At 36.0% G+C, this 23592-nt stretch overlaps 1 protein-coding gene across 1 annotated transcript; it reads left to right on the forward strand.

Moving 5' to 3' along the window:
* Positions 1–1334: 1334 nt before the first annotated feature.
* On the forward strand, positions 1335–21043 carry PEX11G (peroxisomal biogenesis factor 11 gamma). The gene is made up of 5 exons (XM_053465731.1): positions 1335–1544; positions 17616–17804; positions 17923–18101; positions 20241–20291; positions 20642–21043. Exons 1-5 carry the CDS (start codon positions 1482–1484, stop codon positions 20865–20867), a joined length of 708 nt encoding a protein of 235 aa, XP_053321706.1. The 5' UTR covers positions 1335–1481; the 3' UTR covers positions 20868–21043.
* The last annotated feature ends 2549 nt before the right edge of the window (positions 21044–23592 follow it).

The raw sequence follows: 23592 nt of genomic DNA on the forward strand, positions 1-23592 counted from the left end.
TTAAAAAACATGCTAAATAGATTCTACTGTTTGTCCTGAGTTTAGAAATCCCCAATGGCTTTTTTCTGCTTTTTCTTTGCAAGTCAAAGGGCAATAAGTACAAGTAGCGTTTTGTTATTTCAAAACCATTGTTTTCAAATCTGACCAATTTACCCCATCAGTATTTCAAATGCTGGTACACTAATTCTACTGCCAGCCTTTGTCAAATGTAGTGGCAGTAATTTATCCCCCCCCAACAATGTTGTCTTCAGGTATAAATTTACAGCTCCTGGTATATGTCACTTCAATACAAGACCCCAATATGTCTTCAGCAACATCTCCTGAGTACAGTGATACCATCCATGCATCGGTTTGTTGGGTTATTTGGGGACTAAAAGGCCACATTAGGAATACGAGAAAAATAGCCGGGGGTGGGGAAAGGGGCTAATGTGTGTGGGGTAATCTGTAGAATACCCCATGCATTTGTGAGGTGGAAACCATTAAATTCAACGGGACCACACAGCTATTCTATGCAGTAAAGTGCATATGAGGACTGGAGTGTCCCTTTTCCCATGTCCATTGAATAATTTAGAAAGTATCTTAGTTTTGGACTCTCTTCCTGCTAAATTTATAACTGGCGGTATTGTTAACCTCTTATCTACCACCAAGCATTAGATATTTATGATATTCTAGATAAGGACCAATATTTGCAACTTTCACATTATACTGTATTTTTAGAATTATTTATCTTGGTGTTGCCAATCAATTCCAGTTAAAAAAAAACCCAGCATGAAACAAATAGTTAGAGGCCTGGGGGAGCAATTGTTCCTCAAGGTTATCCAAAACTCTTCAAACAGGGGAAATGTGGCAGGGGTCATGTTATGCAGCTGAAAAGGGTAAGGGGCTGAGACAAGGAATATGTTAGCATGAGTGTGTATGCGTGAGTGTGTATGTGTATAATACGTGTGCCTATGTGTGCCAGGGTGCATGGTAGTTACTGGGGAGGAAAAGGGCCCATGGGGCCACTTGACTTTACCTGCCCTAGGACCAGAAGGTGCTAGCACTCCTCTGCAAATAATGTGTAGTATACATAACACCTTAAGGCAGATGAGTTTGAGCAGATTCAGAAAAAAAACATATATATAAAAAACATATATAATTAACTGCAGATAGTTGTTACTCAAACGGTTACTCCACTAAAAGGCTGCAACATTCGCTTGTCATTGATGCTTTTCATTCTCAAATAGCTCAGCCGCTTTCTAAATGCACATTTTAACCAATCACACTGCCCTGTAGCAGGCAGGAAGGATGAGGTTGGCTTGGAATCCATAAAGAGGCTTGGAACACAGAAGTCTGAAGTCCATGAGGTTAAAGTGCTATTCATCTGACAGCTTCTGCTGCACTGCGGAGCTGCTATTGTGCGATTGGGCAAAAAGCTGCTGTTTGTAACCGAAGCCATTTGTTTCTGTGCTAGGCTTGCAGACTCTGGGCAAGAGGGTGTGATGGCAACAGCAGTGGCAAGTCTCATTAATGTGCTGGAATCGTACAGGGGCAGAGACAGATTGGTGAGTGCATAAGGGGGTTATTCCAGAAGTGGTGAAACTGTAGATAAAGCTGGGCAATGAATTAAAAAAGAATGCAAAACAGGGGCATGTACCAAAAAAAGCCTATTTTCTACCCTAAACTGTCCTATACCCTTTAACCGTTTCATAACCTGAAGTATTTTGTATCCTTATACTAATAAGTAGGATGTATTCATACATATAATATTTAATAGCATTGGAATGTAAAAAAATAGGGACGTTCTAAACAGCATATTGGGGATGATGGGATGATGGGATGATTGGCTGCAATGTTCAGCACTATCAATAGGTGTCAGTATACTTTTTACACTCATGGTAAATCACAGTATGTTCTTTTTGGTAGTTCTTGATACTAAGTTGCAACCAATACATTGCAAAAAGAAGCTGCAAATGTTTAACTATTTATTTGCTGAAATATATACAGTTTTATAAAGGAATCATGGTAAATTCTATAGAAATAATAGAAACATTTTAAGTAATCAACATATTGATATAATATGGTACATGTATGTACAAACACCATATTTTACCTGTTTTGATTGGCACAATATGGGAATATATATTATTATTTTTATATGGGGATTATGGGTGGAATATTATAGTTACACATGCTAAGGAACATATTTGACCCATTTCTGATAAGAATATGGCTATAAATATTTTTTTACATGGGGATTATGGGTGGAATATTATAGTTACACATGCTAAGGAACATATTTGACCCATTTCTGATAAGAATATGGGAGTATTATTATTTTTATATGAGGATTATGGGTGGAATATTATAGTTTCACATGCTAAGGAACACATTTGACCCATTTCTGATAAGAATATGGGTATAAATATTTTTTTACATGGGGAATATGGGTGGAATATTATAGTTTCACATGCTAAGGAACACATTTGACCCATTTCTGATAACAATATGGGTATAATTATTTTTTTACATGGGGATTATGGGTGGAATATTATAGTTACACATGCTAAGGAACATATTTGACCCATTTCTGATAAAAATATGGCTATAAATATTTTTTTACATGGGGAATATGGGTGGAATATTATAGTTACACATGCTAAGGAACACATTTGACCCATTTCTGATAACAATATGGGTATAATTATTTTTTTACATGGGGATTATGGGTGGAATATTATAGTTACACATGCTAAGGAACATATTTGACCCATTTCTGATAAAAATATGGCTATAAATATTTTTTTACATGGGGAATATGGGTGGAATATTATAGTTTCACATGCTAAGGAACACATTTGACCCATTTCTGATAAGAATATGGGTATAATTATTTTTTTACATGGGGATTATGGGTGGAATATTATAGTTTCACATGCTAAGGAACATATTTGACCCATTTCTGATAAGAATATGGCTATAAATATTTTTTTACATGGGGATTATGGGTGGAATATTATAGTTACACATGCTAAGGAACACATTTGACCCATTTCTGATAAGAATATGGCTATAAATATTTTTTTACATGGGGAATATGGGTGGAATATTATAGTTACACATGCTAAGGAACATATTTGACCCATTTCTGATAAAAATATGGCTATAAATATTTTTTTACATGGGGATTATGGGTGGAATATTATAGTTACACATGCTAAGGAACATATTTCACCCATTTCTGACAAGAATATGGCTATAAATATTTTTTTACATGGGGATTATGGGTGGAATATTATAGTTACACATGCTAAGGAACATATTTGACCCATTTCTGATAAGAATATGGGAGTATTATTATTTTTATATGGGGATTATGGGTGGAATATTATAGTTTCACATGCTAAGGAACACATTTGACCCATTTCTGATAACAATATGGGTATAATTATTTTTTTACATGGGGATTATGGGTGGAATATTATAGTTACACATGCTAAGGAACATATTTGACCCATTTCTGATAAGAATATGGCTATAAATATTTTTTTACTTGGGGAATATGGGTGGAATATTATAGTTACACATGCTAAGGAACACATTTGACCCATTTCTGATAAGAATATGGGTATAATTATTTTTTACATGGGGATTATGGGTGGAATATTATAGTTTCACATGCTAAGGAACACATTTGACCCATTTCTGATAAGAATATGGCTATAATTTTTTTTTTACATGGGGTTTATGGGTGGAATATTATAGTTACACATGCTAAGGAACATATTTAACCCATTTCTGATAAGAATATGACTATAAATATTTTTTTACATGGGGATTATGGGTGGAATATTATAGTTACACATGCTAAGGAACATATTTGACCCATTTCTGATAAGAATATGGGTATAATTATTTTTTTACATGGGGATTATGGGTGGAATATTATAGTTACACATGCTAAGGAACATATTTGACCCATTTCTGATAAGAATATGGCTATAAATATTTTTTTACATGGGGAATATGGGTGGAATATTATAGTTACACATGCTAATGAACATATTTGACCCATTTCTGATAAGAATATGGGAGTATTATTATTTTTATATGGGTATTATGGGTGGAATATTATAGTTACACATGCTAAGGAACACATTTGACCCATTTCTGATAACAATATGGGTATAATTATTTTTTTACATGGGGATTATGGGTGGAATATTATAGTTTCACATGCTAAGGAACACATTTGACCCATTTCTGATAAGAATATGGCTATAAATATTTTTTACATGGGGATTATGGGTGGAATATTATAGTTACACATGCTAAGGAACATATTTGACCCATTTCTGATAAGAATATGGCTATAAATATTTTTTTACATGGGGATTATGGGTGGAATATTATAGTTCCACATGCTAAGGAACATATTTAACCCATTTCTGATAAGAATATGGGAGTATTATTATTTTTATATGTGGATTATGGATAGAATATTATAGTTTCACATGCCAAGGAACAAATTTGACCCGTTTCTGATAAGAATATGGGAATATTATTATTTTTGCATGGGGAATATGGGTGGAATATTATAGTTACACATGCTAAGGAACATATTTGACCCATTTTTGATAAGAATATGGGAGTATTATTATTTTTATATGGGGATTATGGGTGGAATATTATAGTTACACATGCTAAGGAACATATTTGACCTGTTTTTTTATAAGAATATGGCTATAAATATTTTTTACATGGGGATTATGGGTGGAATTTTATGGTTACAAATGCCAAAGAACACATTTGACCTGCTTCTGATAAGAATATGGGAATTTTATTATTTGTACATGGGGATTGTGGGTGGAATATTATAGTTACACATCCTAAGGAACACATTTGACCTGTTTCTGATAAGAATATGGCTATAAATATTTTTTATATATGGGGATTATGGGTGGAATATTATGGTTACACATGTTTAGTACCTTATTTAACAAGTTTCTGTTAAGAATATGGCTATAATTATTTTCTACATGGGGATTTTGGGCGCAATATCAAGGTTACACATGCCATGGAACATAATTGACCTGTTTCTGATAAGAATATGGGTAAAATCATTTTTCTACATGGGGATTATGGGCGGAATATTATGGTTACACATGGCTAGTGATGTATTTCACTTGTTTCTGGTAAGAAAATGGGTATGATTTTTTTCATAGATATTATCGATACTATGATATGATTGCATGTGCCATGTAACATATTTGATCTATTTCTGTTAAGAAAATGGTTATAAATGTTTTTCTACATGGGGATTATGGGTGAAATGTCATGGTTACACACCCTTAGTAACATATTCGACCCATTTCTGATAAGAATGTTGGAATATTTTTTCTACAAAGGGATTATGAGAGGAATGGCATGATCAAAGGGACACATTTGACCTGTTTCTGATAGGAATATAGTTATAGATATTTTTTACATGGGGATTATGGGTGGAATATCATGGTTACACGTGCCCAGTAACATATTTGATGTGTTTCTTTTAAGTAAACGGGTATAATTATTTTCATATAAGGGGATTATGCGTGGAATATCATGGTTACACATGCTAACTCAAATATCTGGCCTTTTTCTGATAAGAATATGGCTATCATGTTTCAACATGGGGATTATGGGTGCAATATCCTGGTTACACATGGTAAGGAACACATTGGACCTTTTTCTGATTGAAATATGGCTATAATTAATATTTTTCATTGGGAATAATGGTGGAATAGCATAGTTGCACTATGATGTTTTAATATATTTTTCATTGTAATTGGCCATCACTTCTAAAGAGGATTGTTTTTTCTTTTCTTATGCCGGTAAATATATAGTGTCCGAGGTGTGGCATAGTGCACCATTTCCACCAGTTTCATTAATTACCTAATTAAGATGGAATCATTGTCCATAATGTATTTTTGTATGGCCAACAAGTTCTTGTTATTTATTTCTCTAAGCATTTTCATTTGTACCCTGCTGCCTGCTGACTACCACGCTTGGCTACCCTGCCCTGTGTGGCTGAGTACCTTGCACAGCTACCCTGCCTCTTGCAGCTTAATACCACGCACATCTACTCTACGGAGTCCAGTGTCTCTGTCCAACTGCTTACTACTGAGTCCAGTATCTGCTTCCAGCCGCTTACTACAGAGTCCAGTATCTCCTTCTGCAATTACTGTTGTTGGTCTCAGTATCAGCCTGAGTTTTCCCATTTATTCACCCTAGTATACTTCCCATCCAGAGCACCTCAACTGTGTGTTCCTGCTCATCCAAGTTCTTTTCATGGTGTTTGCACAGAAATACAAAGAATATGATTATCAAACATACATATGACATTCATAGTTTATCTATATAGTATCCTATGATAAACATTAATTATACCTGATGAGGAACTTCTAAAAATTCATTCAAAATCTAAAAGGTGACCATCTACAAACAGTTTTTAATCCAATTAATACATTATCCGTGTTTAAATTCAATAAACTACATGTCAATGACACCAAAGTTTTAGTAAGTAAAAACGAGATCATCAAAAAACAGAGTTTCAATTTCAAATTAATTAGAGTGAAATTATTCATGTATAAATTCTATCAAATTTTCAGTGAATAGAAAATACACTGTCTATATAAGGACTGAATCACCTTATAAAAATATTTATGTTTGTGTTCAGTGGTCAAAATTAATTAAAAAAAAAAAGCTAATTCATCAAAAATCTAAAGCTTAGTCATCAAAAAACACAAAACTTTTCAGTTTCCGCTTGTTCAAAGTGAAGTTATTAATTTTTAAATAGTGATAGCTAAATCGCCTTATAAGAATATTCGTAAAAAAAAAAACAAAAAAAACCCAGTAGCTAAATCATCAAAATTGATCGGCCAGCAAAGAGTTGCAATGAGCACAGATTATACCTAGTAAAGAACCTATAAAAGTTCATTCAAAATGTGAAGCTTTATCATCAGAAAACACAAAATATTTCAATTTGCAATTATTCAAATTTAAATTCAATAAAGTATGTGTCAATGGTACCGTCAATTTTAGTAAAAAAACAGATTAAATTATCTAAATAATAGCAGCTAAATTGCCTTGTAAAAGGTATTTATATTCATGTTCAGTGGTCAAAATTTGTTGCGATAAATTAAAAAAAAAATAATAAAAAATAAATATATATATATATATATATATATATATATTATATATACCAACATTCTATTAAGACAAGTGTCAAATGTTACTAGGGGTGTGTAACCATGACATTTCACCCATAATCCCCATTTAGAAAAACATTTATACACATTTTATTAACAGAAATAGATCAAATATGTTACATGCAATCATATCATTCCATCAATAATCCCTATTAAAAAAATTACCATACACATTTTCTAATCAGAAACAAGTGAAATACATTACTAGGCATGTGTAACCATAATATTCCATCCATAATCCCCATATAGAAAATGAGTATACTCATATTCTTATCAGAAAGAGGTCAATTATGTTCCTTGGCATGTGTAACCTTGATATTGCACCCATAATCCCCATGTAGAAAAATAATTGCCATATTCTTATCAGAAACAGATCCAATATGTTCCTTGGCATCTATAACCATAATATTCCACCCATCATCCCCATATACCCCCCCCATATTCTTATGAGAACAAGGTCAGATGTGTTCCTTAGCATATTTAACTATAATATTCCACCCATAATCGCCATTTAAAAAAAGATTATACCCATATTCTTATCAGAAATGGGTCAAATATGTTACTTAGCATGTGTAACTATAATATTCCACCCATAATCCCCCCGTAAAAAATAATTATACCCATATTCTTATCAGAAACAGGTGAAATATGCTCTTTAGCATGTGTAACTATAATATTCCACCCATAATCCCCATGTAAAAATAATAAAATGCCCATATTCTTATCAAAAATGGGTCAAATTTGTTCCTTGGCATCTGCAACCATGATATTCCACCCATAATCCCCATGTAAAAAATATTATACCCATATTCTTATCAGAAATGGGTAAAATGTGTTAGTTAGCATGTGTAACTATAATATTCCACCCATAATCCCCATGTAAAAAAATGAGTATACCCATATTCTTATCAGAAATGGGTGAAATATGTTCCTTAGCATGTGTAACTATAATATTCCACCCATATTCCCCATGTAAAAATAATAACACTCCTATATTCCTATCGGAAAAAGGTCAAATGTGTTCCTTGGCTTGTGTAACTATAATATTCCACCCATAATCCCCCCGTAAAAAAATAATTATACCCATATTCTTGTCAGAAATGGGACGAATATGTTACTTAGCATTTGTAACTATAATATTCCACCCATAATCCCCATGTAAAAAAATTATTATACCCATATTCTTATCCGAAACGGGTCAAATATGTTCCTTATCATGTGTAACTATAATATTTCACCCATAATCCCCATGTAAAAAAATAATTATACCCATATTCTTATCAGAAATGGGTCAAATATGTTCCTTAGCATGTGTAACTATAATATTCCACCCATAATCCCCATGTAAAAAAACATTTATAGCCATATTCTTATCAAAAACAGGTCAAATGTGTTCCTTAGCATTAGAGCTGAAACAACGAATCGATAAAATCGATAATAATCGATAACGGAAATCATCGATAACGATTTCCGTTATCGATTAATCGAGTGATCAATTCGTTGTTGGAGCACTCGGCTCCTTTTACTTACCTCCGCGAGCGTTCCCCGCTTCTGCTACACGCTCTGCAGTCTCCGCCTTCTTTTAGCTACGTGACGGATGTGACGCGTTCCGGAGGTAAGTATTCTTCATGTCTATGTGCACGGATCGCACAGAGCCACTCGCACAGAGCGAATCGCTCTGTGCGAATGGAGCCACTCGCACAGAGCGGTTCGCTCTGTGCGAGTGGCTCCACTCGCACAGAGCGGTTCGCTCTGTGCGAGTGGCTCCATTCGCACAGAGCGGTTCGCTCTGTGCGAGTGGCTCCATTCGCACAGAGCGGTTCGCTCTGTGCGAGTGGCTCCATTCGCACAGAGCGGTTCGCTCTGTGCGAGTGGCTCCATTCGCACAGAGCGGTTCGCTCTGTGCGAGTGGCTCCATTCGCACAGAGCGGTTCGCTCTGTGCGAGTGGCTCCATTCGCACAGAGCGGTTCGCTCTGTGCGAGTGGCTCCATTCGCACAGAGCGGTTCGTGAGTGTGGGTGCAGGGCAGAGTGGGGGTGGGGGTGCAGGGCAGAGTGGGGGTGGGGGTGCAGGGCAGAGTGGGGGTGGGGGGTGCAGGGCAGGAGACTGGGTGCAGGGCAGAGTGGGGGTGGGGATGCAGGGTGTGAGTGTGGGTGCAGAGCAGAGTGGGAGACTGGGTGCAGGGCAGAGTGGGGGTGGGGATGCAGGGCAGGGTGTGAGTGTGGGTGCAGGGCAGAGTGGGTGCAGGGCAGAGTGTGAGTGTGGGGGCAGGGCAGAATGTGGGGGCAGGGCTGGGTGCAGGGCAGAGTTAGAGACTGGGTGCAGGGGCACAGTGCAAAGTGCTGGGTGCAAAGTGCCAGTGCTGGGTGCAAAGTGCCAGGGCTGGGTGCAAAGTGCTGGGTGCAAAGTGCCAGGGCTGGGTGCAAAGTGCAAAGTGCTGGTGCAAAGTGCTGAATGCTGGGTGCAAAGTGCTGGATGCAAAGTGCCAGGGCTGGGGCAAAGTGCTGGGTGCAAAGTGCTGGGTGCAAAGTGCCAGGGCTGGGTGCAAAGTGCTGGGTGCAAAGTGCTGGGTGCAAAGTGCAAAGTGCTGGGGCAAAGTTTCTTGAACAGTAATAGTCCACCTCTTTTCAGAATGTTTGGGGTTATTTTGTTTCATAAATATTGTGTTTGGGTTCTTGTACTTTGAAAATATTGTTTTTTATTACATCATAACAAAATAAGAATGTTAATGTAAATTTTAAGTTGTTTTTTAACATCCAGTTCATTAAATTCTTTTAAATAAACGAAAAATTTGCATATTGTTTTTTTTTATCCGATTAATCGATTAATCGAAAAAATAATCGGCCGATTAATCGATTATTAAAATAATCGTTAGTTGCAGCCCTACTTAGCATGTGTAAATATAATATTCCACCCATAATCCCCATGTAAAAAAATGAGTATACCCATATTCTTATCCGAAACAGGTCAAATGTGTTCCTTGGCATCTGTAACCATGATATTCCACCCATAATCCCCATGTAAAAATAATAATATTCCCATATTCTTATCAGAAATGGGTCAAATGTGTTCCTTGGCATGTGAAACTCTAATATTCCACCCATAATCCCCATGTAACAAAATTAGTATAGCCATATTCTTATCAGAAATGGGTGAAATATGTTCCTTAGCATGTGTAACTATAATATTCCACCCATATTCCCCATGTAAAAATAAAAATACTCCCATATTCCTGTCAGAAAAAGGTCAAATTTGTTCCTTGGCATCTGTATTTATGATATTCAACCCATAATCCCCATGTAAAAATAATAATACTCCCATATTCTTATCAGAAATGGGTCAAATATGTTCCTTAGGATGTGTAACTATAATATTCCACCCATATTCCCCATGTAAAAAAATATTTATAGCCATATTCTTATCAAAAACAGGTTAAATATGTTCCTTGGCATGTGTAACTATAATATTCCACCCATATTCCCCATGTAAAAAATATTTATAGCCATATTCTTATAAAAAACAGGTCAAATGTGTTCCTTAGCATGTGTAACTATAATATTCCACCCATAATCCCCATGTAAAAAAATAATTATACCCATATTCTTATCAGAAACGGGTCAAATATGTTCCTTAGCATGTGTAACTATAATATTCCACACATTATCCCCATGTAAAAAAATAATTATACCTATATTCTTATCAGAAATGGGTCAAATATGTTCCTTAGCATGTGTAACTATAATATTCCACCCATAATCCCCATATAAAAATAATAATACTCCCATATTCCTTTCAGAAAAAGGTCAAATTTGTTCCTTGGCATGTGTAACTATAATATTCCACCCATATTCCCCATGCAAAAATAATAATATTCCCATATTCTTATCATAAACGGGTCAAATTTGTTCCTTAGCATGTGTAACTATAATATTCCACCCATAATCCCCATGTAAAAAAAATAATTATACCCATATTCTTATCAGAAATAGGTCAAATATGTTACTTAGCATTTGTAACTATAATATTCCACCCATAATCCCCATGTAAAAAAATATTTATAGCCATATTCTTATCAGAAATGGGTCAAATATGTTACTTAGCATGTGTATCTATAATATTCCACCCATATTCCCCATGTAAAAAATATTTATAGCCATATTCTTATCAAAAACAGGTCAAATATGTTCCTTAGCATGTGTAACTATAATATTCCACCCATAATCCCCATGTAAAAAAAATAATTATACCCATATTCTTATCAGAAATGGGTCAAATATGTTACTTAGCATTTGTAACTATAATATTCCACCCATAATCCCCATGTAAAAAAATAATTATACCCATATTCTTATCAGAAATGGGTCAAATATGTTCGTTAGCATGTGTAACTATAATATTCCACCCATAATCCCCATGTAAAAAAAATAATTATACCCATATTCTTATCAGAAATGGGTCAAATATGTTACTTAGCATTTGTAACTATAATATTCCACCCATATTCCCCATGTAAAAAAATAATTATACCGATATTCTTATCCGAAACGGATCAAATATGTTCCTTAGCATGTGTAACTCTAATATTCCACCCATAATCCCCATGTAAAAATAATAATACTCCCATATTCCTGTCAGAAAAAGGTCAAATTTGTTCCTTGGCATCCGTAACCATGATATTCAACCCATAATCCCCATGCAAAAATAATAATAATATTCCCATATTCTTATCAGAAATGGGTCAAATGTGTTCCTTGGAATGTGAAACTATAATATTCAACCCATAATCCCCATATAAAAATAATAATACTCCCATATCCTTATCAAAAATGGGTCAAATATGTTCCTTAGCATGTGTAACTATAATATTCCACCCATAATCCCCATGTAAAAAAATAATTATACCCATATTCTTATCAGAAATGGGTCAAATATGTTCCTTAGCATGTGTAACTATAATATTCCACCCATAATCCCCATGTAAAAAAACATTTATAGCCATATTCTTATCAAAAACAGGTCAAATGTGTTCCTTAGCATGTGTAAATATAATATTCCACCCTTAATCCCCATGTAAAAAAATGAGTATACCCATATTCCTATCCGAAACAGGTCAAATTTGTTCCTTGGCATCTGTAACCATGATATTCCACCCATAATCCCCATGTAAAAATAATAATATTCCCATATTTTTATCAAAAATGGGTCAAATATGTTCCTTAGCATGTGTAACTCTAATATTCCACCCATAATCCCCATGTAAAAAAATAATTATACCCATATTCTTATCAGAAACGGGTCAAATATGTTCCTTAGCATGTGTAACTATAATATTCCACCCATAATCCCCATATAAAAATAATAATACTCCCATATTCCTTTCAGAAAAAGGTCAAATTTGTTCCTTGGCATCTGTATTTATGATATTCAACCCATAATCCCCATGTAAAAATAATAATACTCCCATATTCTTATCAGAAATGGGTCAAATATGTTCCTTAACATGTGTAACTATAATATTCCACCCATATTCCCCATGTAAAAAATATTTATAGCCATATTCTTATCAAAAACAGGTCAAATATGTTCCTTAGCATGTGTAACTATAATATTCCACCCATAATCCCCATGTAAAAAAAATAATTATACCCATATTCTTATCAGAAATGGGTCAAATATGTTACTTAGCATTTGTAACTATAATATTCCACCCATAATCCCCATGTAAAAAAATAATTATACCCATATTCTTATCAGAAATGGGTCAAATATGTTCGTTAGCATGTGTAACTATAATATTCCACCCATAATCCCCATGTAAAAAAAATAATTATACCCATATTCTTATCAGAAATGGGTCAAATATGTTACTTAGCATTTGTAACTATAATATTCCACCCATATTCCCCATGTAAAAAAATAATTATACCGATATTCTTATCCGAAACGGATCAAATATGTTCCTTAGCATGTGTAACTCTAATATTCCACCCATAATCCCCATGTAAAAATAATAATACTCCCATATTCCTGTCAGAAAAAGGTCAAATTTGTTCCTTGGCATCCGTAACCATGATATTCAACCCATAATCCCCATGCAAAAATAATAATAATATTCCCATATTCTTATCAGAAATGGGTCAAATGTGTTCCTTGGAATGTGAAACTATAATATTCAACCCATAATCCCCATATAAAAATAATAATACTCCCATATCCTTATCAAAAATGGGTCAAATATGTTCCTTAGCATGTGTAACTATAATATTCCACCCATAATCCCCATGTAAAAAAATAATTATACCCATATTCTTATCAGAAATGGGTCAAATATGTTCCTTAGCATGTGTAACTATAATATTCCACCCATAATCCCCATGTAAAAAAACATTTATAGCCATATTCTTATCAAAAACAGGTCAAATGTGTTCCTTAGCATGTGTAAATATAATATTCCACCCTTAATCCCCATGTAAAAAAATGAGTATACCCATATTCCTATCCGAAACAGGTCAAATTTGTTCCTTGGCATCTGTAACCATGATATTCCACCCATAATCCCCATGTAAAAATAATAATATTCCCATATTTTTATCAAAAATGGGTCAAATATGTTCCTTAGCATGTGTAACTCTAATATTCCACCCATAATCCCCATGTAAAAAAATAATTATACCCATATTCTTATCAGAAACGGGTCAAATATGTTCCTTAGCATGTGTAACTATAATATTCCACCCATAATCCCCATATAAAAATAATAATACTCCCATATTCCTTTCAGAAAAAGGTCAAATTTGTTCCTTGGCATCTGTATTTATGATATTCAACCCATAATCCCCATGTAAAAATAATAATACTCCCATATTCTTATCAGAAATGGGTCAAATATGTTCCTTAACATGTGTAACTATAATATTCCACCCATAATCCCCATGTAAAAAAATAATTATACCCATATTCTTATCAGAAACGGGTCAAATTTGTTCCTTGGCATCTGTAACCATGATATTCAACCCATAATCCCCATGTAAAAATAATAATATTCCCATATTCTTATCAGAAATGGGTCAAATGTTCCTTGGCATGTGTAACTATAATATTCCACCCATAATCCCCGTATAAAAATAATAATAATATATATTCCCATATTGTGCCAATCAAAACAGGTAAAATATAGTGTTTGCACATACATGTACCATATTATATCAATATGTTGATTACTTAAAATGTTTCTATTATTTCTATAGAATTTACCATGATTCCGTTATAAAACTGTATATATTTCAGCAAATAAATAGTTAAACATTTGCAGCTTCTTTTTGCAATGTATTCGTTGCAACTTAGTATCAAGAACTACCAAAAAGAACATACTGTGATTTACCATGAGTGTAAAAAGTATACTGACACCTATTGATAGTGCTGAACATTGCAGCCAATCATCCCATCATCCCATCATCCCCAATATGCTGTTTAGTAAGTCCCAAAAAATAATATTGAAACAACCAAATGTTTACATTTTTGCTTAGTATTTCACATTTCCACTGAATATGGACCACTGTTAAAAAAATAAATAAATAAATAAAATGTTCAGCAACATCTTAAGTAAATGTATTATTATATGTAATACTGTCACTTTTATTTTTTACTGCTGTCAAACTGAGAGAAAGATAAATACAACTGAACAGCCCCATGTGATGTAGCCGGAATGGGCAAATAGGAGAGTCTGTATACTTGCATTTAATGCACAGCCACTAATATATTGGTTAGGTGTCAGGAGAAGGTGGAATGATGTTGATGTTGAGTACTTTTTTTTTTCCTTTTCTTTCTTTATAAGCGATATTAATACTTTATGTTCCTGGCCTAATGTTTTATATAGAAATTATTGTGTACAATGTTCAGCCGATATGTAAAACACTAGTCTGGCTGGGCTTAGCAAACTGCGCATGAGCCACGCCGAAGCAGAGGAGGAAGATGTCCAAAAGGACCAAAAACCTTAAAAGAGGATGTTCTTGAGTCAGCCTTACTGCCCTCAAACTTCTCCACATTTCTTGAGCCAATGTGCCCAGCTGCAGGACAGCATCATATTTAGTGTGCCCAAAATAAGTATAAGATGACACAACTATGATTCTCATATGATGAGATCAAGTGAGAAGCCTAGTAGTTGTGTTTATTATTTATTTGTTTTTTCAGAGTAAATGCGTTATCATATGCCTATTAGTTCAGGTTCTGTTAAAGGCACGCTCCAGCTATCTTAGAGAGGTCCTTTTATGTTTACATGTCTCCCTTGCAAACGCATTTGGGGGACCTGCAGAATCCCCCATAAACATTTGCTCATGCTCTCCTGCCACCCACAGCTATTTTCCATTCAGATCTCCTGGCACATAATATCAGTACTGCTGAGGCTGGATTGGCAAATGTTGAAGGTGGATGAGAGCCCACGTACCCGCAGAAAGCTCCCATTGATTTATTTCCTTCACTGATTTACCTGTTTCAGGAACGCATGAAATTGCTCATAAAGTACTTTAATATGCATTTTTCTTATGTTAACAGTCTGTGGGGCATCTATGTTAACAATCATGTTTTTTGTACATTAATATTGTAAACTTTCTTTTTATCCCTAATCCCAAGTAGGTCAATCTTATAACTGGGCAATGGCAAATGTTATTATTGATCAAAATAACAAGGTTACATAGATTAAGTATTTTACATTATTGTCATCATTTATAGAGGAAAAACAAACTTTGGTTATTATTGTTTATCAAATAAAGAATAGAGCGTGTCGGTTAAAGGGACAGTTTAATGTTACTGATAGCTCCACTAAAGAAGTACTTTATTATGTATTCTTTAAAAGATTAAAAACATTTAGAGAGAGAAAAAAACTTGTGTGGCAAGAAAGTCCTTCCATTCCGCATAGGGTACGGAGTAGATCTCCGCTCACAGTATTTGTCTGACCAGCACATACATTTAAAGGGACCTCTGTGCTCCCATATTCAGTAAAGTCCAAAGGGAACACTTTCAAAACTGTAAGGAACCTTCTCCCATAATGTATAGATGGCAAAAATGTCTGTAAACTATTGTACTTACTATATGACTGCATGTATTGTACCTCTCTCCAGTATTATACTGTTAATTAAGTCAATCTGCTTATATAAAAACTATGCATATATACATGGATTTGCTAAAGAACGTAAAGCTTTGATATTTTCCCCTTAATGACCAACTCCTGCTAATTGAACTAGTTTTCAGTTTCTTGTTCACACAATCGAAGTTGTTTTCCATCAGTAGTTATCTACGGGTTATATATGCCGCATCTTAAGAAATCTGGCTGGAAATACTGGGGCAAGGTTCATTATCGTGACCTTTTTTCTTTCTCCTAGTAGAATTAATTGTAACTGCAGATAAGCGTTCTCCTTTACCCTGGTAGCACTGAAAAGTGTGTAAATGCAAACACTTCGTCTTTTGTACATTTTTTTATTTTCTCACCCCTTTTTCGCTTAAAATACATTGTATGTCAGATCCTCACATCTGCAACAATTGTGTTTTTTATGAACTAGCATTAGCTTTTCTCCCATTTTTTTGTTTTTGCTAACTATGTTTACAGCATTAGTTTTTAAATTGTTTTGAAGTTCTACCAGCAAACACAGGTTATGGTTCTCAGATGGTAAAAAAAATGATAGAAAGAGGAAACCCTTTTATAGATGAGTTTATATCTCTTTCTGATATAAGTTGGGGTAAACTATTACCACTTATGGGCAATATCTGAACATTCTGTTACTTTAGTACCAATTCCTGAAAGACCTTCTAAGAGTTCAGCCACATGGTTAAAGATGCATGTTCCTTGTGCTCATGTTACACCCGTCAATACATGTATATGGAACCCAGAAAACATGGATCTCTTACATATAAAATAAATCCTCTTTATTATACATGTTTTTATAGGAAAAATATCTTTACTGCTACTAGGTTAATGGACTTTCATAGTAAACCTGTGTTTTTGTTTGTAGCCAGTGTAAACTGTACCACTGATAGTATGAAGCTCTCCTAAGGAACTGAAGGATTGTAGGCAACCCATTCTGGGATATACCTCAGAGTTTGATGCAATAACTTGGTTTTATGTGCTTTCTTCAATACAGACCATAATAATAAAAGGTAGTTTACTAGTTTTGTTAGCGTTACGAAAATGATGTCACAGTAGAGTGGCCCATGAGTGACCCATGTTCCAGGTGATGCTTGGTTCATCTAGGTGAATTTCACATAAGTAGTCTAAATTCCTACATATGCAATATAAATAATGTTCATTATGTGACAAGAGTTTATTTTTTTCAATAAAAAGAGCTTTATATATATATATATATTTGTTCTGAATATGTGTACGATTTCCTTCAGATGCGGACACTATGTTACAGCTGCCAACTCCTAGGTGGGCTTATGACACAGAAGAATGGGGCAAGGCCGAATTTTGGAAAGAGCCTTCTGATTGTGGCTTCTCAGCTCAGCCACTGCAGGACTGTACTGCGTCTATTTGATGATCTGTCCATGCTGGCATACTCCATGAAGTATGGCCTGGGAAAGAAGGTGAGCTGGGGGAGAGAAAAGTCATATTCTATAACCACCAAAGCATTGTTGCCCATGGATACATGTTTGTGACAATTCACACATTCTGTTTAATTTTCTTTATTTCTTTTGCCTCTAGGAGAAAGACTGCCTTATTCGGTATATATCGGTGATTGGTAACATAGCAGATCAGCTATATTACCCCTGTGAGCATGTGGCATGGGCTGCCGATGCCGGTGTTATACATGCAAAGTCTGAAAAGTGGTGGACAGCCAGCACTGCGCTTTGGGGTCTCTCTCTCCTTTTGGGAATTTTAAGGTATTCTCTTCTAAATACTCAGTCATCTTTCTAACTATAGGAGACAGGGGAGGGCTGGCAGCCTAAGGCCTGGGGGGCAAGTCTAGTCAAGTGGCCCATTGCGTCACCAAAGCGGCTAAGAGCGACATAGAAAGCGGCAGTCACTCCACCGGCGCCTAAAGAAATTAAAGCAGCCAGTGTGCACGCACCTCGCCGCCCAATGGCCGTGCCTCAGCTCTTCATCTCACCCCTTTTAAGACGTGGGATGAAGAGCTGAGGCATGGCCATTGGGCCTGACTGCCGCAAGACGCAGGGGCGTACCTAGAGTATTTGGCACCTGTGGCAGATCCTGTATGTGGCACCCCCACACACACACACACACTTTAAAACTGCATAGTTTCTATGGTTAGGCAAACATTGACATGGGTACATCATAATTGTTTTCATTATATACTGAGGCACACATTGACGGTGGTACAGCATAACTGCTATCATTATATACTTAGGGATTATGCTGTACCACTGCCAATGTGTGCCTATACATTGAGCCAGACACTGACAATACTGCAGTACAACCCCTATGACTATATACCAAGCCAAACATTGATGTGGTGAAGGCCTACCACGTCAGTGACCGGCTTAGTATATAGTAGGGATGCACCGAAATGAAAGTTCTGGACCGAAACTGAAAATTCAGCATTCACTTGGCCAAAACTGGAGAAAAAAAAAAAAAACTAAAAAACTTTATTAAAAGTAACACACCAAAATTAGACCAAAAAAATCAATAACAATATTAATATATATAATCACAATCCTATCATGTGCTGGCTGACTTAGCATGATAGGAGTGTGATTGCTGTTTTCAATCATATATATATATATTAATAGTGTAATTTTTCTGTCCAATTTTGGTGTGTAATTTACTTTAAATAAAAGTGTTGTTAACACACCAAAGTTGGACAAAAAAAAAACTGATAACAGCAATCACACTCCTATCATGCCTAGGCAGCCAGTACATGCTGGAATCTGGGCATGATAAGATAGTGATTACAGCCTCCTTATGTCATGCTATCCCCCCACAGTTACACATCCATGCTATCTGAAACCTCATTCACAAACATTCAGCATAACACTCATCACTCTCACACACTTACTAATCCGCTATTTTCCTACCTTTCCTCTGTCACTGTCACTTTTTCTTCCTCCTTTTCGTTCTTCCTCTTCTTCTTCTTCTGTGTCTCATGTCCTTCCGGTGCAGAGAGCGCGGAAGACGGTGGGCGTGGCTTCAGTGTTGTGCGCCAGGATTTGACATCAAGTCCCGATGCACAGCTACAGTTGCCGCGTGCATCGTTTTTTGAGCCCAAAGTTTAATAGAGGATGGTGAATTAACTACACCTTATGTATCAGTTTGTCTGTTGCTTTGCATTTTTAGCACAACCTGCACAGAGTAACTTGTTGGCTCTGTATAAATAAACGATTATGTTTTTAGAATTTTTTGCACCACAGTGGCGGAGTTTGTCCTTTGTTATTCCAAAATATTCCCTCAATGAAAGTGTGTATATTTTATATGAAAACTGTACAGTGAAACTTGTAACGTTAATCTTCAAGTACCCCAAAGCAGATTTTCAGGATAATAATACCACAATAATTGGTATGCAGAAGGGGTGAGGACTCATCCCAATGTAAGATATTTATATTATGAACTATATATTTCAATCACATTGCTTGAAAAACAAAAAGCAATATAGAGCCCAGGTTATGAAAGGGTCCTTTGGCCCCACGCAGTGCCATTCTAGAGAACTCCCCCCAACAGCACTAACTTAATACAGATGCATTTTTTGAAGGCAGTAACTTTTAAGGTGGGGACCAGGTAACTGTATATCTTTAACATACCGTGCCCTGGAGGAAGATTGAATGGAGGGGATCATGATGGACTGAGATCATGGGCTTTGATGAGTTTGGGCTGTGCCCTAAATTGATACCGGCACAAAATTGATGGTCAAGTCCTGTGTTCAGGAACATGGAACATAGAAAGAAACTGCACATCTGTAATTAGAAATTGGAGTCACTGGTACATTTGGTGTTGTTTTGTTATCATAATATTGTAGATACTGTTTTCTTTTTAAGCTTCTTATCTCATTGCTTTTCTTTCTCTATTAGGTCTATTAGAATTTTACACAAATTAAGAAGGCACAAGGAAAAGCATACTGGGTAAGTATTTTATTCTTTGTGTAATATGTGTCTCTGTGGTGAGGAAATCCAAAGCCCAAATTGACCTCAACCAAATTACGGTGTCTCCTTTCCACCATTACATCTGATATACAAATTAATAAACACCTGGGGTGTATTAGAGTACCCGTGTGGCAGCGGGTTCTACATTGCCTCTTATTCATTGGTATGACTTAAATATCATTGTTCACCATCTGCCATGCTGACTGTGTATGACGGATGGAGATTTCTGTGGAGTTGCATTTTATTTAAGAAGTACAGTTATGCCGTATGTGCAGTCTGCCTGTGGTGTGTCTTAGTTGCTAATGAATCGATGTAATCTTGTTTTGTAGGAAGGATCTTCCAAAAAGCCAGGGGGAAATAAAATTCCAAATGAGATCTGAGGTTTTGAACATCATCAGTTCCACCTCTGACTTGGCTAATGCCATCCACTGGATGCCTCCTGGCTTCCTTTGGGGAGGGTGCTCACCAAACTGGTTTGTGGGACTACTAGGGACTATATCCTCATTGATCGGTATTTACCAGACTGCTGTTGGAGGCAGTGCAGGAGGTGTATGAGTCCAAAGAAAGACGAAAGCAAAATGCATTGACACGTTGATCTTCTTAATGTTTGAATAAGAAAAGGAAAACTGTACATATACATCGGACACTGCCTCACAGCCTGAGACAAGGAAAACAACTGTTTCACCAATATGTTTTATTCGTTTCATTTTCATAAACGATCCTTGCACTCAGGATAAAAGGTGCTTTGTGTTCAAAGTTAGAACTACTGGTTGTAAGCTGCCTAATGAGTTTCTCAGTGTACCAGTTTTACTTTCCATGCAGTTCGGGAAAAAAAAACTTTGTTTGGAAGTTAGATCATACCACATCTAAAATAAGGGTTTTATTTTTACCAGATCTGAGGAATAAGATGATGAATTAACTTAATTCTATAAGTGTGTTAATCATATGTGTACATGCATACATATAGATAGATACTTAGTGTATGGACAGGTAGGAGTGGATTTTTATTACTTGCCTACACTATGAGCTACACAGAAACTAAGGGTGGCAGACTATTGCGCATATGCGTAGATAAGCATGGCCATGCATAGAGGCAAAAGTGTAGTTTTAAAATACTAACTGATTAGTAGTAAGATTTTTATTGTCAAATTCTCTATGGAAGAAAATATATTGATACATTCTGGGACAAGATGGCCCTAGTTATGCATTGAGATTTGCTCTCAGCTCTGGTGATACATTATAGCATTCCCTTAATCCCAAGTGATCCTAACCTTCCACTCGGAGCAGAAGAGATCTTTGCTTCACACATCAGCAGGCAGAGGGATCACAGGGGCAGCAGTGCAGCTGGATACCCTATGAAAGGGGACCCACTTTTAGCTCTAATGTCCTTTGTAAAAATGCTGCTTTCGATTATGATTGATTAATTTGGGAGACAATGTCCTACTTCCCATTTGCTCCTCTTTAGGAGAGAAAATGCCTATTTAGGAACAGAATTCTTCCCCTGATGTCCCTGTTTCTAGGAGCTGAAGAACGTTTACTAGATGTGAGTGTACCACAGTCTTTTAATTGCTTAAACATCACAATAATCTGTATAGAAACAGCAGAAAATTGGCTCACAAATTATATTGTGTAAATAAAATGCATTATTCTTCTAAATGTTTTGATCAGTTACAGAGATCAATTGGTCGTAGGAGTAGCAAGTATCACAGGTGGGTAAATAGTTAAGTCTTTATAATGCCATATATGGACTGGGGCCTAGTATAAGTATTTTTTTTACAAGTTCATGGGCGAATAAACACTGTACAATGTGTGGCACAAACCCTAAACAGTGACTATCCCCATTTACTGTGAAACAGAATCACAAACAGAATTGAGGTATATCGGGTGAGCAAACATTATGTGTCGATCATACGCCACCAAACTGCATGTAATGAAATTTATTTTCTACTTAAACAGTCAGTTAATGACCAATGACGTGCCTGGCACATTATGGCATTAAAGACGACACCAAGATCAGCAGCAGGGGCCCAGTGTGGTGGATCCTGATTTAAAAGAGCTTAGAAGCCTCCGGAGCGGTCACAAATGCCACTATTTTGCCTCTCGCAAGATGGCGGCGTCCTTGAAAAAAAAAATAATCCAGCTTCCAAGAGGGTCTCTCCATGCAAGTCAATGGAGCCCAGCTTTCTAATCACAATGTGATTATTAAAATTATATACACACACACAAATGGAAAAAATGTGGTATTATGCAAAAATACTTTAGCCCTGTCACTTGCAAAAAAAAAAAAGAAAAAAAAACATTGGGTATTTCTAAACTCAAGACATAATAGAATCGAGTTAGGTTTTTTCATTAGCTTTTGTAAATGAGTAAAAGATTAAAACAGCCCCGGTCCAGAGGGGTACAAAAAGAAAAAAACAGCCTGGTCCTTAATTCCTTCAATATTTGAGAATAAATTAAGTTCCCTAAGTGTTTTAATTACAAGATTAAAAAGTAATGGAGATAAGGGGCAGCCTTACCGTGTACTTCTACACAGCAAGGGTGTTGAAGTTATCCCATTAATGATTTCTAACACTCTTGGTTGGCAATCCATGGCTCCAAACAAATTATTGAACAGAAGACTAAAATGATGATAATTTAAAGAAATGCAAGAAATCCTGTCAAATGCTTTCTCTGCATCACAACTTACTAGAATGCTGTTTTTGGTTCAGTAGTGCCAATAATAACAGCACAAATCTTATGGGCAATAATAGAAGAATGTTCATAAAGCCTGTCTGTGTCTGGCCGTTACCATGAGCTAAAACGGTCTACCACCTTTTAGGTTGAAATCTATGTTTACACCAAAGTCTGACCCTGCCATCTGAATGTCGCAGCTGGAATCGAGAACTCATCGGACCAGGCAACGTTCTTCCACTGTCCAATGTTGGTGAGCCAATGCGAATTTTAGCCTGAGTTTCCTGTTCTTAGCTGACAGGAGTGGCACCCGGTGTGGTCTTCTGCTGCTGTAGCCCAATCTTCAAGGTTCAATATGTTCTTCTCTAATTCCCCTTCCCCCCTCCCTGACCACCACTTCCTATCCTGCTCTCTAAGATTGCCTCCTACTCCACCCCAACCTCACCTAAACAGAGATCTCAGCTCTGTTAACCTTCAGAAATTCTCAACCAATTTACTACCTCTCCTCTCTCCCATCTCAAACATGTCCTGCCCTGACAATGCTACCTCTCTCTATAACTCTACTCTCACATCTGCTCTTGAGGAGGTAGGCCCAGTTACTACTCGCTCC

The sequence above is a fragment of the Spea bombifrons genome, chromosome 1 (assembly GCF_027358695.1).
Source record: "Spea bombifrons isolate aSpeBom1 chromosome 1, aSpeBom1.2.pri, whole genome shotgun sequence".
Classification (NCBI taxonomy): domain Eukaryota; kingdom Metazoa; phylum Chordata; class Amphibia; order Anura; family Pelobatidae; genus Spea; species Spea bombifrons.

What these genes read in the sequence shown, in the direction of transcription:
- PEX11G (XM_053465731.1), top strand. Translation starts at nt 1,482, where the DNA reads ATGGCAACAGCAGTGGCAAGTCTCATTAATGTGCTGGAATCGTACAGG. An exon ending in AGTATGGCCTGGGAAAGAAG is followed by an intron (nt 17,805 to 17,922) that starts GTGAGCTGGGGG and finishes TTTTGCCTCTAG; the next exon opens with GAGAAAGACTGCCTTATTCG. An exon ending in CACAAGGAAAAGCATACTGG is followed by an intron (nt 20,292 to 20,641) that starts GTAAGTATTTTA and finishes CTTGTTTTGTAG; the next exon opens with GAAGGATCTTCCAAAAAGCC.